Source organism: Lonchura striata, chromosome 12, assembly GCF_046129695.1.
Source record: "Lonchura striata isolate bLonStr1 chromosome 12, bLonStr1.mat, whole genome shotgun sequence".
NCBI lineage: Eukaryota > Metazoa > Chordata > Aves > Passeriformes > Estrildidae > Lonchura > Lonchura striata.
This window is the reverse complement of record NC_134614.1, coordinates 15,346,622-15,366,295: the sequence shown is the minus strand read 5'-3', so window position 1 is coordinate 15,366,295 and position 19,674 is coordinate 15,346,622. Positions and strand designations below refer to the sequence as shown.

Below are 19,674 nucleotides of genomic sequence, written 5' to 3'. Positions count from 1 at the left end.
TCTCCATGCCTTTGGAAGATAAAGTGGAGGAAGTCAGTGTGAAGGAGAGCAGGCAGAGTGTTTGGGCCCACAGCACTGTGCCATGATGGAATCACAGTGGGAACACTGCGGGATGCCAGGGAGAAGCATGGAGGAATAGTGCTTCAGTGCAGAGTGAAGAGGAAGATGTCACCTCCCCGAGAGCACAGCGCAGTCAGACAGGAAAAACAGGAGTGTCACACATGGTGACACAAAATTGAGCTAAAGGAGTAAAGAGATCTGTAGGCAATAGGCTTGGGCTGAAAGTAGGCAGAGACAGGATTCTGCCAGAAAAAGTAATGAGCTGCTGAACAGAGGACAGGTTTGTGGCCAGATAGAAACAAAGGTTTTGGAGAGGGCAAGCATGAATGCAGAGGAGGGCCTGGACTACAGCAGGATCCCCAGAGAGAACAGAGCTCTGCAGCTCTTGCAAAGGGACAGTATTATCTGGAGCCTACTCAGGAGACTGCCCACATGGCAAACAGTGATCCAGGGCACCAGGGACAGCAAAAGTATCTCTCTCTGCCCAATGTCATCAACCACACCAGTCAGATAAGTCTGTGCTAAAGAAGGTGAACAGAAAATTGTTTTTTGCTTTGGGTGCGTAGCCCCAGCTTCCAAATGCTGGTCATCTTCCATGGCTGTCAGCTGAGATGAAACTGATCTTACACCACCTCTTAGAGGTGGATCAGGTCATCTTTTGAATTCTGTCATGGACAGGCTGATAAAAGCACAGTGTATCTCCTGCAAGACTGACTTGGTGACTCTCTAGTCCTCCAGCCCTTCCTGGGGTCCCCAGCCCTGTCAACTAGCTGTGCATACTTAGTAAGGTTTCATCTAATGCAACAATGCTGGGGTCTAAGAGTTCAAGGCAGTAAAACAAACACTTGTCGATTAATTGAATAAACTGATGGACTCTGCAATGAGTCTAAGTAATTTCTTTCCTGGCCCAGAGATCTGAGCCTGGCCAGCAGAGCTAAGATATTGTGGCAGACCTTCCCCTCTATCCCCAAAGCCTTCTCAAGGGAGGCTCCTGACGAAATGTCACAATCAATAAGCATCTTGAGCAGCCTCAAGAGACAGCAGGGGCTAAACCTGGGAAGACACAGCATGGGAAATTTTGTGTTCTCACTGCAGTGGCAGCAGAGCTTCTTAAAAATTGAGCTTGGCTTCAGATCAAGACTAGATGTCCAGGGTGACTGCACCCCAATGCAATCCAGTCAGTGCTAGAGGTGAAAGTCTTCCTGTAATTTCTATCTTGAATATTTATTGTAAAGTCTTACTGCAGAACCTCGAAAGAGCTTCAGTGAGGCCCCTGGAACAAGCTGGAACTGCCAGGACATCAGAACCAGTTCCCAAGTCTTTAAGAACAGCATGCCTGCAATACATGACAGCCATGCCAGAGGCTGGCTAGGAGTGAGGGCAACACAGAGTGTTGGGAAGCAGCCGGACAACAGCAAAGCTGACATGGTTAGAGGAGATGAGATACAGCCAATCTTCAAGTCGCTGTCTCTGCCACAGACATCTAATAGCAGACAGAAAAAGAATCAAAGTGAGCTTCACACACCCACCTCTTCAGGTCCACGAGTGGGAAGAAACTCCCTCAAAAGTGCAAGATTAACTAAATTAGATTAGCAAAACAGAGATGAGCTGCAAGCTGTTCCTTCACACAAGAAGGGACCTCTCGCAGGCCATAAACTGGCAGCTCCTAACCTGGAATGGTTCCTTTTAATTAGGTCAGTGCTTTCCATGCAACATGCTGCACAAGACAGTATTTCAGAGCACATGGACACTCACTTGCCTGCCAGAGAAGAGTCAATACTGGAGGCAGAGCAACAGTTAGGGATCCTTCCCTTTCTCAACACGTAACTGAGATGAGTGCCAAGTGCCAACAGCTAGGCTCCATCCTGCCCCGTGCTGCTCTTGCTCACCTGACGTATTTTCACACACCTAGGACTATTTGGGAAGCAGCTCATTTGCCAGCATATGCTTTTGCCTCAAACTGAAGCATTAAGTAGGTTCTGTATGTACAGGCAGACTGTGGCAACCTGGAGTAAAGGGCAACCCTTCCCACCTTGGCTTGGGAAATATTGGCAAGGAGTATGGCACCCTGCCAAGAACTGTGAGCCCTGGCTGAATCCCAGACAGTTATCTACAGGCTGGGATAGTGCCCCAGCAGCCTGTTCCCTGTGAGCACCATTTCTGATTGCAGCACACAGTCATGTGCCAGCCAGCAAGCCCATTTTGTGGCACGATCGTGCAGTAATTCCAGAAAACATTCCTGTAAACAATTCCTCTCCTGCTGTGGTCACTACCCCAGGCTGTCAGATTGCATATACACCTTCTGAGCAAGGTGGCTGTAAAGATCAAGACACACAGTGCACACACACTCTTCTCACTACCAACAAAACACCCAAAGCCAAGGGGCAGCAGCTTCTCTGTCCCACTCTGCTCTCAGTGTGCTCCCTCCAGACCCACAGCTCAGCCATCTGCAGCCCTTAAGTAAGGGAGTTCTCTGTGACTGCTGGTCAAAGCAGATCCTGTGCAATTTAACTCCTCCAGATCTCGACTCTCTAGATTATAGTACTTTGGGTTTTGTTTAATTGACTTAGCAAAAGCACATTCAAGCAAAGATTATCTAGCTGCTAATCCACATTAGTGCTATGTAGACACACGCTAAATCCCTGACACAGATACAGAATTTTTCTGCAGTGTCATGGGACACTTAAGACTGCTGGTGTCAAATGCAAATACAGGAAAAGGTTTGCAAACTGCAACCCTGTCGCATGCAGGGGGTTCAATCTGAGAGATGTTGACTGCCATACTCAGAGCTCTCTGTAGAACAAGCAGCACCTTGTCCTACTCTGCAAATAGTCTATGCAATATCTTCCTGTGTGTTTGTCTTCTGCAGATGTGATATTACCATCGTGTTGAAATAAGCCAGAAAGACTGATAGGAACTGCCTTTGTACTGCTTTGCCTAATATGAACCATCCCGGAATTTACCAGTACCCAGGACCTCAGGATCAGAGCAAGGTACCCAAGATGAGCTGATAAAGGGACAGCAGCAGCCTGTTGACACTGCCTGTTCAGGAGAAGGGCTTGGCTCCTAAGGTCTGACTGGGCATTTGTGACCCCTTCTTCTAAGGCAGTCCAGTTCCCCCCTCCCAGGCCCTGCTCATGTCTCCTGCTGACCTGCCTTTTTGTTCCCTCCAGAGCTCCCCTGCCTGCCAGCACCTGGACTGGGCTGTTGACCTGAACTACCTGAAAGATACCTGCTGGCATTTTACAAGCAACCATTTTAACCACTGCAGCAGAAGTTAAGGAAAGTGTTTTGTTGCTATGGCCACACAGAGGATTAGGAAGTCAAGTACAGTGGTTTCTTCATCTCAAGAGCCTTGGGTGTTGACTTGCCAGCAGCACTGCAGGAATAAAGGTATTTTTGGCATCCTGATCAGTCTCTGTGTTCCTGCTTTTCCATCTGAGTATCACATTTTTTCAGAAGGCAAAGAGACAGAATTTACCTCTTCCTTCCATCACAGTCCTCCAGCCAAAATGGGACCCATTTTTCCTTCAGGGTAGAAAATGGTGGCTGAAGGTACTGTGTTATCTACCAGACCAATTCAGACTACCACAGCTGAAGTAGGGAGACCAAAGGCTAAGTGGAATGACAGAATCTCTTTCAGAAAAAAAAAATACCATACTTAGAACCCAGAAACTGCAGCCCATGACAATGTCTGACCCTAACCCTCAGTATGGTGCTCTTCTGCCTCCTCCTGTTTCTCCTCTTTGCTCTTGCAGAGCAGTCTGGCTGAGGCTTACACAAACTGCTTCTTCCTGAGCACTGCTGCAACCTTGCTACCAGCAAGCACTGAACAGCCTTGTCAGACCTTGGGAATGGCATGGGACCACACACAGGGATTGTGGCACTACCACTGTGAACAAAGCAGCTCCCAAGACAAGCTGTTTTCTTTCCAGTATTTTCTTCTTTTCTTGGGAGATTCTTTCCATCTTAGAGAAAATGCAGAGGTGGGCTCCAGCAACAATTCCAACCCCTTCTATTGATATCTTTCCCCAGGGAGAGCAGTTACTCTCATTTATGAAAACTATCAGAAACTGGGATTTTTCTCTGGAATCGTGAGACACTTGTTAAGGAAGTCTTATAAATTTTCAATGTTTTACTTGTTTGTCATTTTATCTCCCATACGATGAGAGAGTACTCAGATTTGGCCAGTAGCTGATTCAGAATCACTACAAAAAGACTCATCAGAAAATCTGCAGAGGGTACACAAGCATATGACGCTGTTAGCAGCAACCTCTTATCTCAGAGTCTCTTTATTCCATGTTGGCCTAAACACATGGTGTTTGCTCCACAGGCTCTGCTCTTTCTTCCCTAGGCCAGCTCACAGCTCCACGCTGGCCTATCGCAGTGTCAGACTCCAGAAGGGTGCCTTTGTTATGCTGTGAGATTAGGCTTGGGCCCAGGGTCCCCATTCCCCAGCAGGAACACTCAGGGCAGAATCCTTTATGCTGGCACAGTGTTTGAAGCTTGCTCCCAGCAGCTTCCTATCTCTGCTTGCTACCAGCACCCAGTTTTTTCCAACCTGCATCATCAGGAGGGTCAGCAGGTGAAAAGGGGCACAGGATAGATGCAGAGTGAGGTCTGCTTGGTTTGAAAAGCTTCCTTCCCCAAACACCACAGCCATTTCAAACCCTGGTGGATGTGTTAGACAGAGAAAGTGCTGTGAGCTGGAAGCATGCAGGATGCAGAGATGTGAGAGCTCAGATGAGGCATGCACTGAGGACAGGCACAAGACAGCTGGCTGTTTTCAGCACAGCTCCTCACTCCTCTAGGGGCTCAGGCAGGAGTGTCTGTGTTTAACGGCCAGCACTCCAGACAAGAGAGGAACAGGCCTCTCGAGGTTTGTCCATAGACACAAACACAGGTGCTTCAATGTTTCCAGAGCCACACAACTGCAGCCCTGCACTCCCTTTACCAGACACTCATTTTGCTGAGAAATGCCCTGCTCCGTCCCATCTCACCTGGATCTGGGCACTTCTAGTGGGCTGCTTCCAATCCTCAGGAAGTTATCAGAATGGGTTGATGAGGAAGAGCTGGAGGACTTGACTTCAACCATCCCAGTGGAAGGCAGCCTGTCTTCAGACTGCTGTGCTCTGCTCCAGAGCACGGCTTGCGGTGACGATGCACAGCTCTTCCTCCTGAGGGATGGAGGACGTGGGTGAAAAAGCTGACTTTTCTATGCACTCCAACTAGGAAGCCTTTCCATCACAGGCTGGAGTTTAGCCCAGCAGCTACAAGCTCTTGTTTCCAGTGAACCCGCCCTCTTCCCTCCCAAGGAACCATGAGTCATGGTAAAAGCTCAGGGAGGGGGTACACTGAGCTCAACCCATCTCTGCCCATTCTTTTATAGATCACCATCCATGTGACCTGGAAATCAGAGACGGGAGAATGCACCAGCCCACACACACACAGCGATTGCTTTGTTTAGTCTAGCAGCAAAAATGCCTTGAGCAAGGGGCCTCCCAGCGGGGAAAGACCATTTCAATCTGCTGGAACTCCACAGTGTGTATCAGCCCAGGTGGGCGTTCGTGTGCACCGAGGGCTGCAGGGACACCACCAGTGTTATCTTTCCTTTAAGCAATTCCCTTTGGGCACCACTGACCACACTCCTGACCATGTGCTTACAGCTGACAGTCACTCCAGATGTAGGTACACTTCAGTTCTCTCTCTGTCTATGCTGACAGCCCAAACTGTTCTGGCTTCTTTCCTAGCCAGCACATTCAGACTCAGCCATGATTCACTGTCCATTGCTGCATCAGGCCTTAGCTCACAGTACCATCCAACTGCATGCCAAAAAAGTACTCATCTGGGACTAATTCATATCACTGCTGCTCCACATTCAGAAGATTTTCCTTCTTATGTCAGCTGTTTGGTTTTGTTTTTTTCCCTGAAGAGTCCCAATAATTTCTCCCCTTCCAAGATCACACTGAATTGGACAAAGACTCCCTATGTACAAAAGTAAAAAAGAAAAATTCAAAAGCAAACAAACTCTAGGGGAAAAGATGTTACTCTTCCTAAAACATGGAAGGGCATCTCAGCTTTGAGATCTCAAGCACTGTCAGCAAGTGCAGCTAAAGACAGGCTCATTGTACAGTGGAAAGTGTGATATCCTCCCTTCATTTCTTGAAGGGTGTCCACCCTCAAACATCACACCACAGCCTCTCTTAAGCTTTATTCATATCATGTTATCATAGCTGCCAACATCTCCAAGTACAGCTTGCAGAAACAGGTCTGAACAGCTAAAAATCAAATGCCTCTCCCTGCACAGAGACTGTGAGGCCACCTGTTTTCAGGGGAACACAACAAAGTGCATCCCCTCATGCTATGCAGAGCACATCTCATGCAGCTTGTAGCAAGCCCTATGTATTCTCCAGACTACAGAGCCACAACATCCTGTAGTACAGCACCCGTGACCAGTCTTCTCACTGAGCACTCATGGCAAGGCTCACAACCTTTCCCTTTTCCAAGCTCATGCCCCCAGCATGGCCCAAACCATCCCTGCAGATCAGCTGCTGGCCCCAACACAGCCTGAGGTCTTCCACAGAAATAAAAGCAACCCAGAGTTAGGAAGCAAATTGCAAAATCAAGCCCTGATCCACACAAGTGCAGCTATCTCCTCCAGCATGCTCTGGTCACTTCACATCTTGTAAAAAGCACACACAGATTCTGTGCAGCAGAATCAAGTCTGTGTGTCCTGAGCACTCAGAGCAACACAAATGCTTCCAGTTCACTACCCTGCAGCCCTGCAAGTGGAAAGCTGCTCTCTACTCAATGCAATCACTTTGATGTGGATAGGTAGGCCCTCTGTGTTAAGAGAACTCCGTGTTGTTCACTTGGCAAAGAGTTTGGGACTCTCCATCTCCATTTTGTGATTCTGCACAGATATTCTCCTTTCCCTTCTCAGCACTTTAGATTGAATATACAATGTGCTTTTGAAAGGCTGCTGCCACTAGCATGGCTGCAAGCTCAGTCCCAGTGGACTTCAAATGCCTCCAGCACAACCCAGATTTAATTTAAAATAATTGCAATATAAAATAGCGTCTTCACATGTGCTGAGGGAGAGGAGAGAAAAATTAAACTGAGAGGGGCAACCCTACAGCAAGGCTCTGAAATCCCCAAACAGCACCAGAAACTCCACAAGCAAGTCCAAAACCTGTCCCAGAGCAGCAGAGTTGCCAGACACCTTCCCTGCCTACAGACAGACACCTGCATCCCCAGGCAGGTCCTATGTGACCCTCTATCAAGAGGCAGTATTGAAAATTCTGTATTCTCCCCTGGAAATGTCTCTAATCAGTGCTGCAGGCAGGAACCTGCCTTCAGCTCACATGACTGATGCTGGTAGAGGGGCAAAAATTTAGAGGGAATTCTTGGCCACCCAGCCCAGCTCCCACTAACTGCAGACACTCCCCGTGTATAATGTCTTTCCTAAACTCTGATTAAGCTTCATTTTAGGGCAGCTAAACCATCTCCACTTTTCCCTGGGGAGGCTGCTGTGAAATGTAATTTTTCTGGTAGTTTGGAACAATCTTTTAGAAGTAATGAAATCCTTTGTGGATGAAGTTTAACAGTGAAACTGGTGAAAATGAAACAAATATGCTTTACTCTCATCTATGTACAAACTTTGGAGCATCCCTGCAGAACTCTGATAGCCTTTTAATGTGGGGTGGCCTCCAACTTTTGTTGCAGAAGCTCTGGAGTACAAACTGCAGCAAAGCTTCTGACAGTCACATTTTTCTCCCCTCACTGTAAGGAATCCACGCTACAGAGACCAAACCTGGAGGACAAGCCACTGCAGAAATATTTTTTCCATCAGGCCCAGAGTCAGCCCCTTTGTTCAGCCCACCAAATGGTTATCTCCTCACCATGCTGCTTGAGCCTGTGATCCTGCTGGCATCAGCTCCACTGCTTCATAGGTAAAGCTCCCAGCTGCTCCAGGGGAACTTTCCATCCCCAGGGAAAAGTCACTGCTCAGGCTTGTGGTGCTGCCTCGGTCTCTCTGCTCTAGAGAAGAAAACAGAGCTACCTGAAGACCAGCTTGGTTTCACTCACTTTCTCACCCTTTAAGCAATACACTTCCCTGTGCCTTGTGCTCTTGCAAGGCCCCACAGGCAGCACACCTGTTTGGGGTCACCCTGAAGCTGGGAACCCAAGCCTACAAGCAATGAACCATTAGAGCACCCAGGGGCACTGATGCATGACACTCACTGAGCATGCAGATCTCTTCCAGGGTGAAGCCAGGTGGCAAACTCTTCCTTCTGGGGAAGGAAAGACAAAGTTACCTCAGGCACACTTCAGGGCAGGCTGGCCATAGCCAGGTCTCTGTCACACACAGCAGATCAGAATTAGGAGGGAATTAGCTATGCAGGGGCAGAGGGGAGAGGATGGGGCAGTGTGCACTGAATCCTAACAGTTCCAACCCAAACTCCCTATGCTTTTGAGAAGGTGGCAACAGGCAACACTGCACACGATGTGCTTATTCAGAGCATCCAGGGTGGGCTTTGTTTCTTTCTGTCCCTCCTGAGATAAGGTTTTATGCTGGGCAGTCCATTACAAACCAGCCACCCTTCTGTGCCCACCAGTGCCTGATGGAGCTTGCTGTGCAGCCTGCTTGAGCCAGAGCACACATCTCTGGGCTCATCTGTACTAAAGCAGCCATGGACAGTCATTAAGCAGAGAGCACATTTCAGCATGGACAGATTTTCAGAGCACAACGTGGCATCTCACAAGCCTCGGCCCCGTTTTGCAGCCTTCAGAGTGCAGAATAAATTAAAGAAAACTGGGCCAGGACACCAGGGCTTCCATCTCCCCAAAGAAGCAGCACTAACAAGCTCCCTGGCTCTGTAGCCCATGCAGCAGCAAGCACAGGCTCCTTACCTCTGTGACTTCAGAGCAGAGAACTCCTCAGAGGTGATGTGCTTCAGAAAATTGAAGCAGAAAAAGAAAATCTGAGCAAAGGGAAAGAGAAGAGTGGTTCAGGAATGAACCTGAGGCTCCATGCAGCCTCTTATCTTGGTGAGGAGGTGCTGGCAGGAAGGAGATAGCAAAAAATCTGCAGCTACCAGCCTCCAGTGTGCCATGGGCTGCCACTATCCCATCCTGGGCCTTCTCTTCCATGTAAACTGCCTCTCTGCTCCCTGCCACGGGAAGGCCCAGAAAGGAAGGGGAACAAGAAGTCTCCTTATCAATGCCTTGCACACATGCTGCAAGCCCACAGCAGGTACTGATGCCATCAGTGCAGAAAGGAACAGAGATGGCAGCAGCTGCTTATACACCCAGGTGAGCAGCAAACCCAGCAGGACTTGCACAGTTAGAGCCACATGCTCCACCTCAGCAGCAGACCAGTACCACATCTGGAAGTATGAGGTACCTACAGCATTCATGGCCCCAAGCTTGTACCCTGCCACACACCAGTCTGCCCTGCATCATTCACCCCACTGTGCCTCTGCACCCCACCCACCTGTGCAGAGCTGTGCCCTTCTCCTGGGAGTGCCAGAGGCAGCCAGGCACCCCTCTCCTGCTGCAGCTACTGACCCCACCCATGACCAAGCAAAGCAGACCTCTCAGGCTCGAGCCAGTACAACTCCAGGAAAAGAATGAATAGGAGGAATGATCCTGACTCTTTCAGGGGATTCTGTACCCCTGAAAGATAGAAAATAGGCCAGGGTCACATCTGTGCTGTTTGAAGGAGAGGATTCCTTAGTAAGGTAAGTTCAAGGAGCAGGGGAATAGCAACAGGGTTAGACACACACTCCACCTCTTTTCTATTCAGAAATGGTAGTACACTATACTGCAACTATAGTTAGAATAATCTTTTCTTGCTGTTCAGCAGTGAAAGATTTTGAAGATAATTACTTCGACTAATTTTAAGTGTGTCCCAGACTCATATGTGTACCCACAGACACATCCCACCAAACTCACACACCGGAACCAGCACAAGCTGCTCCATGAGCCTGTGATGACATGCAAGCCTCATGCAGCTGCAGCACCCAGGCAGGAGGGCTGGCACTCAGGACAAGCACACAGGACTATCCAGCTTTATTTTCAAGGAGTCACCTTAAGCATCCTTCTCACTGCTGAGCTGGACAGCAAGTCCTAGCACCCTCTGATGTGGGGCCTGAACACTAATGGCACAGGAGAGAAACTGGCAGGAGTGACACCCCCCAACAAAACTGCAGTCTGAGAGAGAAGTAACCCCACAACTTATGCATCACAAAGTGACAGGGCAAGGCTCTTTTCTCACATTTCCAGCACCTGAACAATGTTTTTAGAGCCCAGTCACACCACTGATACTACCAGGAGAAGGCAGTGAATGCTGCTACCATAAACAGATATCCTGAGAACAACGAAGTAGTGCTCAGCCACTGCCCCAGACCAACACTCACCTCTTCTCCTTTACTGAGTCGATCGACTAACATGTGCCTAGAAAGAGAGCAAGGGAAGCTCAGTTACATGCCAGAATTAGCAGAAGAGTATAAGCTGTCAAGAACAGCCAGATGCCTAAGCCCTCAGCTAAAAAAAAAAAGCACCAGCCCTTCTTGTCCCAGCTCACTGGAACCTGCTCAAACATCAACCTTTCACTGTGAACAAAAATCAAAATTATTCCTCAAGACTTCTCCCCTGCCTCACAGGGATGTAATGTGATTAAAACTTATCATGCCTACCCAAAGAGAAACCAGTCATAGGCCACTGTCAGGTAGAGAATCTCAGATGGCTCCAGGGACGTGTGGATCAGCCCATCCTGCAAAGAAAACAACACAGCCTTCAGGCAGCAGCCCTGGGGACTAGAACTTGGGAATTCACGATCTGCTGAAAACTGTCATGGTGATCCAGGGTGCCCATCTTCCTCTACCTGCCTGTGACAGCATGTCCCAAGGAACATTAGCAACATTAACAGCTCCATCACCACTTCCTGGTGACAGTCACTCACCCTCCAAGCAATCAGCCCCACAGACAGAGGAGGGCAGCCAGGTACTCACAGCCCATAAGGAGAGGCGCAATAAGGAGATGAAGAGAGGCGTTCGATCCCAGCCGGATATACAGTGCACCAGGAGCCCGCTGTCATCTGTTCCAGGGGTAGGAAGGAGGAGGAAAAAAAAGGATGATGCAATGAAAGTAATGATTTCTTTATGGCAAATCTGTAGAGACAAGCTACTCTCTGTACCCACAGCCCAGGCTCTAGAGCAGAGCTCAGCCAGAACATTCTGTCTTAAATACAGCAGCCAACAAATTGCTCAGAGTGTCCTGGGCTGTCAGCAGCACCAGCTGATGTGTTGTCCTGATCCTGACAGCTGCTCAGGATACAGAGTCATTAGGTATGAACATCACTTTACTATCCTGAACATACAACTACCCAGCTGTAACCCACTATCACAATCTATTCCTACACTGGTGAGAAAACAGCTTCAGCTGAACGTTTTTTTCAGTCTCACTAACCTTCCTACTGCACACTGAGCAGAGGTACACACAAGGCACAAATCCTACACCCTACAGAAAGCCTGCAGTGTGTCCCAGCACAGCTACTGTAGGAGACTATAGCTGGCCATGCTGTCAGAACCAGCCATGGACCCATCCATCAGTGCTAGGTCACAATACCCAGAGGGAATGGGATGCCACACAGGACAACAGACACTCTTCAAATGCTTGGAGTGTCCCTGGTGAAAGGGGCTCTTAAAAAGGCACCAAATGGGATCCTGTGTTGGCGAGACAAAACACAGGTAACCAGCAAAACAAGAGCAAGAGTCAAAAAGCAAAGACACAATACTCCTTCTCTTCAGGTTTAAAGTAGTAAAAAAATAGACTAAGTTTTCAGATATCCCTTCATATTCAGGAAGTTTTCAAGGAATCAGCAAGTCCCTTTCTAAGAGGGAAGTTGGAGTTCTGAGATGGTAGGACCATCATCCTGTTTTGAAGGGAATTAAAAGTGACTTCTGTACTGGGAGTTGATCCACAGTGGCACTAAGACCATCAGCTGTTCTTCCAGGGATAGTGACTGCTCCAGTTACACTGCTGGGAGCAAGAAGTTTGCCTTACCATCACTATTGATAATGGAGATCAGCAGCTTCAGGTAGTTCTGTGTCTGTTGAATGAGGTCCCAGCTCTGCAGAAAGAGGAATGTTGATGGTAAGGCTCTGCCCACAGCAAAAGGCTGCTCTGCACTTCAGAGCTGCTCTACCCAGAATAGCAGCAAACCAGAAATAACCATGTGGCCATTCATCAAGGTGACAGACTTCCCCTTTGTATCAATCCCCCCACCCTCTGCAAAAGTCACTCTGGGACAAGATACCTGGTAGACAAATAAAACAATAAAAGGCCATCTCTACTGTCCTCCTGGCTGGCAGAGGAGCTGCTTTGCCTGCAGCCCCAAAGCTGCAAGCAGCCCATGCTCAGAGAGGCAGCAAACACCTGCAGAGCACTGACCCAGTTCTGCACACGTGCACTTTTCCAAGTGGCTGAGCCACATTCCAGCCACATGTGCAAAGCCAGCAGCACAATGGGATGTGCAGGCCAAGGCAGCGGCCTGTTCCCACAACCCAAGCACTTTCCTCAAAACTCTGTAGTGCTTGAAAATGTCCCCAGCTGGCTGCTGACCCTCACCCACCCTCCAGACAGGCACTGGACTTCTTCAGTAACCCCCAAGCAGCAGCAGAACTACAGAAGGCTCTGAACTCAAGAGGACTCCAGTACTACAGGACATACAGGTGAAGAGCATCAGAACAAGCCCAAGTTTGTCACTTGACCATCACATCACGAGCAGATGCAGGGAATTTCAGTGGTTTGATCAGAACCAGGACTAGCTCATGGGAAATAAGATAGCATTGGCAAGGAAGAAGCAGAGTGAGACAGATTTCATGGCAGAAGTGTTAGTGGTGACCACAAGCACCAGAACCCTCGCCGTGCACCTGCACATGTGCACATCTGTGTGTAACCACACTGAAGACTAGTGTCAGACAAAGAGCATACTGCTCAGCTGTGAAGCCTGCAGAGCCCAAAACATTAGGGAAAATGGGGAACACAGTCAGCCTGCAGCAGAAAACCACATAATTACAAAATCTTTTATCTGCCCAATTCAAGCCATCTTCTGCTTATTTTAGAAGGCATCATCCAGTTATCCAGTCTGATCCCTCTGTATCATGAATGAGAAAGTTTTCTTCAGTTGCCCCATGTAAAGCCTGAGGCTTGCACTTGGCAACATCTTTGCCCAGAGAAGCATCTCAAATAGGGGTGACAGCTCGTTACTCCTTTGGCAGCATGTTCCAGCAGATTATCCTCAAAAGTAATGTGCAAGACTGTTTTTCCTTATCTGAAGGCTTGATTTCAGATGCAGATATTGCCTCCTGTGCAGCTCTTCTTCCCCAGATCAAAGAGTGCTTTAGAATTACTATTTTCTCCCTAAAAATGTACTTACACATTAATCACCTTAGTGATTAGCTAAACAGACTTAGAACTTCAGTTTTGAGTGAAGCATGTTCTCCAAGCCTCAAATGATTTCTGCATCTATTTATTACATCCTCTTCAGTTTTTAATATCCTTTTTAAAATACAGGCTGCTCAGTATTCTAGTGAACAAGTCTCTAGCCATACACAAGCTCTAGTTCTATTAGTTCTTCTTCAAGTTTTCTGTGATTCTGCTTATGCTGACACTTAAACAGTATTTACATCACTGACAACAAACACTGGCCCAGCACAGGGAGCTCTGCTGGTTCTGTGGTGCTTCCAGCCACAGGGCACAATAATATTACATGCTCCAGCACAGTTAATCCCCACAAAACCTGGTAGATCCACTGATGTGTGAAATAGAGCATACTAATCAGCAGTATAAGGTGATACTTCCTAGTGTGAACAAAGGTAGACTTTGAAGCTTGAGCAAACAGAAGAGTTCAATTACTGTTTGCCATGCTGTCCATAGTAAGGAGTGGAGACCTGCCATGGCCAGTTATGATCCTCTACTCCTCTCCCTTAGGAAGGCACCTTGCATACCCATGCAGAAGGTGCCCAATCCCTTGGCTCAGCTCAGAGGAGAAGGTTGACCTCTGTCATGACTTCCCACAGCCAAGGCAGTCTGCCCAGGGCAGGCCTACATCGAGCTGAGACTGAGAACAGGTAATACTGCTTTCTGTTTCCCATCTTGTTCCTTACATTTGTTAGCAACCTATCTCCCTAATGGATTGCAAATTTTTGAAAGCTACATTAAAAGGTTTGACTTTACAGTCAGCTGCCTTGGGGCACAGCAAGCCACGGAGCTTTTGGGTACAGGATTTCCATTGTTGTTCTGAACTGCCAGGCAGCCTTGCCCCACTGGGATGGTAGAAAGTGAGCCGGATTACAGCAATAGGAGCAAGTCAGATTTCAAACCTCTCCTGATCCTTCCTGAATACATTCCTGATCTCCCACAGAGATATCCACTTTGCTCACCTGGTACTCGCTCCAATCAATATTCAGAGATTGGGTCAGAGAGACTGGGATACTTAATGGAGCATCTACATAGTCCTGTAAAAAACCCAGACACAGTTAGTCAGAGAAAAGTCACGACTCAAAGGGCCTGAGTTCCAGAAAAAAAACAAAAAAACCCCCAAACAAACAAAAAACCACCCAAAAAAACAAAAAAAACCCCCACACACACACAAAAAAACCCCTCAAAACAAAACAAAACAAAACAAAAAAAAAAAAAAAAAAAAAAAAAAAAAAACCCTGAAAAACCAAAAAAAATCCACAAGACAACAAATGCCAAATGGTGCATGAGAAGAAAACATCTCAGCAAAGCATCTTTGGATGTAAAATCCTGAAGATGTAAGAATAAACTCAGGCTCTTGGAAGGACTAATGTATCAGAGGAGCTTTTATGTGCTCCCAACAGTGAAAGCTGGGCATATTAGTCTCTAAATTTCTACAAGACTGCCCCACTCAACCATCCCCTCAGCGGGAGACAAAATATGAAGAAAAAACCAAGAACCAAGGCTATCAATAAGGTCAGAATTCAAAACTGGGAGCAACCCATACCTTCCATCCTAAACTTCAGGATAATAATTCATTTATTCTACATATGAATTTTACAACCAATAATTTAGTACATTCTGTATCTGTTTTCTTTGTCCTGTTGATTTCCTCCTTGTGATTAGAGATAGGCACATGACATACAGACCATCACCAAGAAACCGGGAGGCAAGACTCAAACCCAGTAAAACACAGAGCTCTCCATTTTGCAACATCCATGTACCTGTTTCCAGTTAAATATGAGACCTTCAGCTGTATAATCCCGGTCTTTGTAGTCCTTAAAAAATTCACAGCCTGCAAGAAAAGGAGATAATGAACAACAATTCAGCTAACTGGTATCTAACAAGTGAAGTGCCTGTGGGACTAGGAGTGCTGGCAGCCCCAGGCTCTAGAAATCCAAACCAATCAAAACTGCTGCCTGTGGGAGGAGAAGAGCAGTAATCCTCAGTACACTGTGTAGCACAGCCTCCAGCAATAACAGCCCAGGGCACTTAGCAGTGCAGACACTCACACAGCAAAGGGCAAACTCCAACTACAGCAAATGGGGAGCTTGAAGGACTGATTTAATTTTTTCCTGAACAAAAGGTTTCAGCAAGGAGCTATGTTTTGCAGGGCCTTGGACTTCCGCACAGATCTAAGGCATCAGCTTGACATGCTGAGTGAGAAGGAACCACCAAAAGAAGGTGCTGACAGAGCCCCAGGGAAAGCCAACTTTCACAGGGCATCTGCTGCAGGTAACAAGAAAGGGCTCTGTCAGAGGTGGCTTGATTTCCCTCACATTTAAGTCTTCTCTTTCAAACATGGGATTTACCCCACATGAAGGAAGCGGATACATAACCACTTCCAAGCTGTCCCCCAAGCACTCCCCTCCTGAAGTGTGTCCTTTGGCTCAGCTCTTCTCAAACAACTCTTTGAAGTCTCTGCTGCAAGCCGCAGTCACTTAGTCACAGCTGAGCAGCACCATTAGCACTGCGGCTGCCTGCAGGCTACAGGAAACACCTCTGCCAGTGTGCTGTGCACACCTCAGCAGTGCCACAGTGTCCACACCACCCAGACACTCCTGTGTCAGGCACACATGGAGAGAGATTCCTGCCCTGCAAGTCACAAGTAACTTCAATGGAAAAAAAAAAAAAAACCAAGAAAAGAATCTGTGCAAGGATAGGACTAATCCTCCAGGACACAGTCTGTCAGTTGAGATCTAACTCCAGTTAAACAATGACTTCATGCAAAGAATGGGGGATTATGGCATAAGTGTTGGCATCCACAAATACCAAAAGCTTCTACAGATACCCCAATTTAACTCATGTCTTTCACTCCAGACAGTTCTTACTCTTCACTTGGTAAAATCTGGATGGCTCAACCCAAAGAGTTAATGGAGTGAATGGAGTTAAACACAGTTGGTATCTGGTCCCCAGGTTTTGTGCTACTCCCCAGGGTTCAGTATTGGGGCCTGTTTAATATCTTTACTGATGATCTGGATGAGAGGATCAAATGCACCCTCTGCAAGGAGTGGAGTCACTAGCCCTGGAGGTATTTAAAGACAGGCAGATGTGGCACTCAGAGACACGATTTAGTGGGGGACTAGGCAGCACTGAGTTAATGATTGGACTCAATGCTCTTAAAGCTCTTTTCCAACCACAGCAATTCTATGACTCTGTTTGGACACTGTCTTGCTCACCTAAGGCAACAGGATCTCAGAATAACTTCAGAAACAAATTACAAAACAGAAATTCTTTCAGTGCAACCCTGGAAACATCAATAAGAATGTATCACGGCATTTGGCCAGTCACTAGAGGGGTTGCTGATCCTTAGATGTGTATGCCTTAGATTTAACAGAATGACAACATTCCCCCATGGACCAGCACTGATGAAATCAGGCAACATCTGCAGGGAGTATTTGCAGATTTATAAGGTTTATCTCCAGCATGGCAGTGAAGAGCTGCTAAAAGAAACCAGCTGTCCCGGAGGGAATAAGAAGAAGGACCATCACTGAATAATATTGCTTACCATATGCAGATTCCCATACAGAAAAAAACTCTGCAGCTTAACTCTATAGATTCACTTCTTCATTTCTTACAGCCCTACAAAAGACCTGTGTACACAATCTTTCTCATGTTCCAAGTCTGGTGATGTATGCAGCAGCAACATATATCTGTGCTATGTACTATAGAAACCAGTAAAACTCTTATTTCTGTACATTTTGGCAACCTGCATGGCAAACTTGATAGAAATCTTCATGCAGGTTCTCTGAATTGTCACTAATTTCTGTGTAAAATGAAATACACCTTTAAAAAATGTTTAAGAGTAACAACTAGCAATCAAGGAAAAGTCTGGGTCTGGATCATCCACCAGAGTTTTCCTGGTTCTGGTTTTTTCTCCTCTCCCTTTCTTTGTGCACTAGGGAGAAAGAAGAGCCTGCAGACAGACCTCAGGCACAGCAGCCTCACATCTGATCTTGTCTCCAAGCCTGACATCAGCAGGCAGCAGGAATATTCAGCTCATCTGTAAGAGTGTGAGTGACCCAGCAGCGGTTGCTAGGCACAGGGATGGAAACAGCCAGGGAGACAGGCTGCAAAGGGCTGCCTCTGTTCTACACTGCAGGCCCAGGTGAACTGTTCTGCAAGCACTGAGATTTCTTACAGTGGAGCTCTGGAACTCTAGAGTAGAAATGACCCTTACAAATTTGGTCTTTACATAACAAAGAACAAGATACCTATTTTGCATCAAGTAGTAGTTTAGTGTTGCAGAGATGTCAAAGGCCATCTTAACCAGCTCTACCTCTGGGACTTCTCCTCTGTGCTTGAATTAATAAGGACTGCTGAGAATTATTTTGCCACCTCAAAGAGTGCCTAATGCTGACTCACTGCCAGAGCATCCAGGTTCATTGCACTGTTCTCAGTTTAAATGAGTTTTTCTCCAGAAGAAACACAGGAAACATTCAGCAAGTCACAGCCATTTACATATACACATATAGAGTTATTTCCCAGTCCCCAGAAACAGACTGTCATCTGTCCCTTGTGAATCCCTCTGGACATCATTCCTGTACCTGGATATGGGATGGAGAGAAGTGTGAAATCAGCATAACGTTGAGCTTTGTCCACCTTCTCAGAAGACGTCACGCTGCACAGGACAAGAGGAGAACAGCAGATATTTACAAGTGTTTTTTGCACAGACACCAGCACCCAAAAAACTACCTGCTGCATCTCCCTTGGCTAAGATTTGACTCAGTTGTGAGCAGGGGCAGAACTTACTCAGCACATGCACATAAATAGGTACAGCCCAAAATCACTAAAGCTTTTCTCTGAGCTAAATAGGAGAAACAGCTCCCTCTGTGCATAGGAACAGAGGGTTCTGTTGCTGTCTCCCTTCTGAAGGGGTGACTGCCTCATTACTATAAGCTTTACAGGGAAAAAGCCATTCAGACTGCAGGAGACAGATAAAAGCAGCTATGTTGGACATTGATACAGTTTTCTGTGGCCTAAAACCTTGGGGTTTTCTTTACAGCAACAACTAACCTATCCTGCTGTAGGATTCTTCCAGGGACTGCTCACAGGGTGCTGAGTGCACACCTGCCAGCAATCCACATGTAAGGGCTACACTAGCTGCAATCCAAAGCCTGCACAAAAACAAATGAACCCAGACTCACTTCAAGCCAAATTTCACCTTCTTGTTTTCCACCATCAGGTCACAGATGTATCGGACAGACAGGTATCGAAGCAGCTTGATGTCATGCCCTCTGACCTTGTCAAACAGCTGGGAGTCTGCATTTCTGCAAGACAGAACAAGGCAAGCAAGGTGAGCATGGTAGACTGACCAAGCTAAGTCTGATTCTTCCCAGCTGAGCCGCAGTTCTTCCCTGAACCACTTCTAGACATAAGCAGCATGAGCCAAGTCAGACTCTGCAAACTGACACTGCAAGGTTTGTGCTCACGGTCCCTTCCCACATCTCACTTTCTACAGCCTGGAGATGTAGTTTTGGACGAAGTTAACACAGCCATGCCCTTCAAATTAGTTTTTCATGGCTCTACACATTCCTGTCTCCAGCCCTTCCCTCTGGCAATAGATTAGCAGCTTCAGCTACACTAGGTTCAGCCAGCCATTAATACTCAAGACTCTTTTCCAAAAGCAAGGAATATAAGACCTTGAGCCTGGTGATGGGTCTCAAGCCTGTGCCCAAAACCCAAACTAGAAAAGAGCAAAGTGAATGGCTGAGCCAGTCAGCAAACTCCCTTTTCCTCATCCCAATGATGCATACAAACCTAAGCGCAGAGTCTTCCTCAGAAATGTCTTCTGCATCTGCCCAAGCATCATCAGAACCTCCTGCAAGAAAGGCATTAAGAAGTGAAGCTTTTGTAAACCAACTCAATCCCCAATCTGACAAGATATGTATACAAACAAAAAGGTCATGGTTTGATGTCTTCTCTTCATACCTAAGTGTGGTTCCCCACATTTCCTCTTCCTGAAAATCTTGTTTGCTAATGTAGCCCTCTCTTTCCTTGTCATTGCAAAGTACCTGGGCAGGTCAAACCCATGACTGATAGCCAGAGGATACCTCAAAAATGGTATGCATGCTTTTTTAAAGCCAA

At 47.1% G+C, this 19,674-nt stretch overlaps 1 protein-coding gene across 3 annotated transcripts in view; it reads right to left on the bottom strand.

The window, feature by feature from the left end:
- The window catches only part of MTMR14 (myotubularin related protein 14), a 31,269-nt gene that overhangs the window by 5,313 nt on the left and 6,282 nt on the right, over nt 1-19,674 (bottom strand). For 2 of the 3 annotated variants that reach the window (XM_021531722.3, XM_077786135.1), the window contains 13 exons: nt 19,348-19,408; nt 18,735-18,857; nt 18,135-18,208; nt 15,312-15,382; nt 14,511-14,585; nt 12,130-12,196; nt 11,076-11,161; nt 10,761-10,837; nt 10,482-10,518; nt 8,974-9,044; nt 8,305-8,354; nt 7,962-8,100; nt 5,061-5,237 (listed from right to left, as the gene is read on the bottom strand). In XM_021531722.3, the coding sequence (XP_021387397.1) occupies nt 5,061-5,237; nt 7,962-8,100; nt 8,305-8,354; nt 8,974-9,044; nt 10,482-10,518; nt 10,761-10,837; nt 11,076-11,161; nt 12,130-12,196; nt 14,511-14,585; nt 15,312-15,382; nt 18,135-18,208; nt 18,735-18,857; nt 19,348-19,408 (1,108 nt within the window). The remainder of the gene's footprint in view (nt 1-5,060; nt 5,238-7,961; nt 8,101-8,304; nt 8,355-8,973; nt 9,045-10,481; nt 10,519-10,760; nt 10,838-11,075; nt 11,162-12,129; nt 12,197-14,510; nt 14,586-15,311; nt 15,383-18,134; nt 18,209-18,734; nt 18,858-19,347; nt 19,409-19,674) is intronic. The other variant, XM_021531731.3, reaches the window with a different exon arrangement.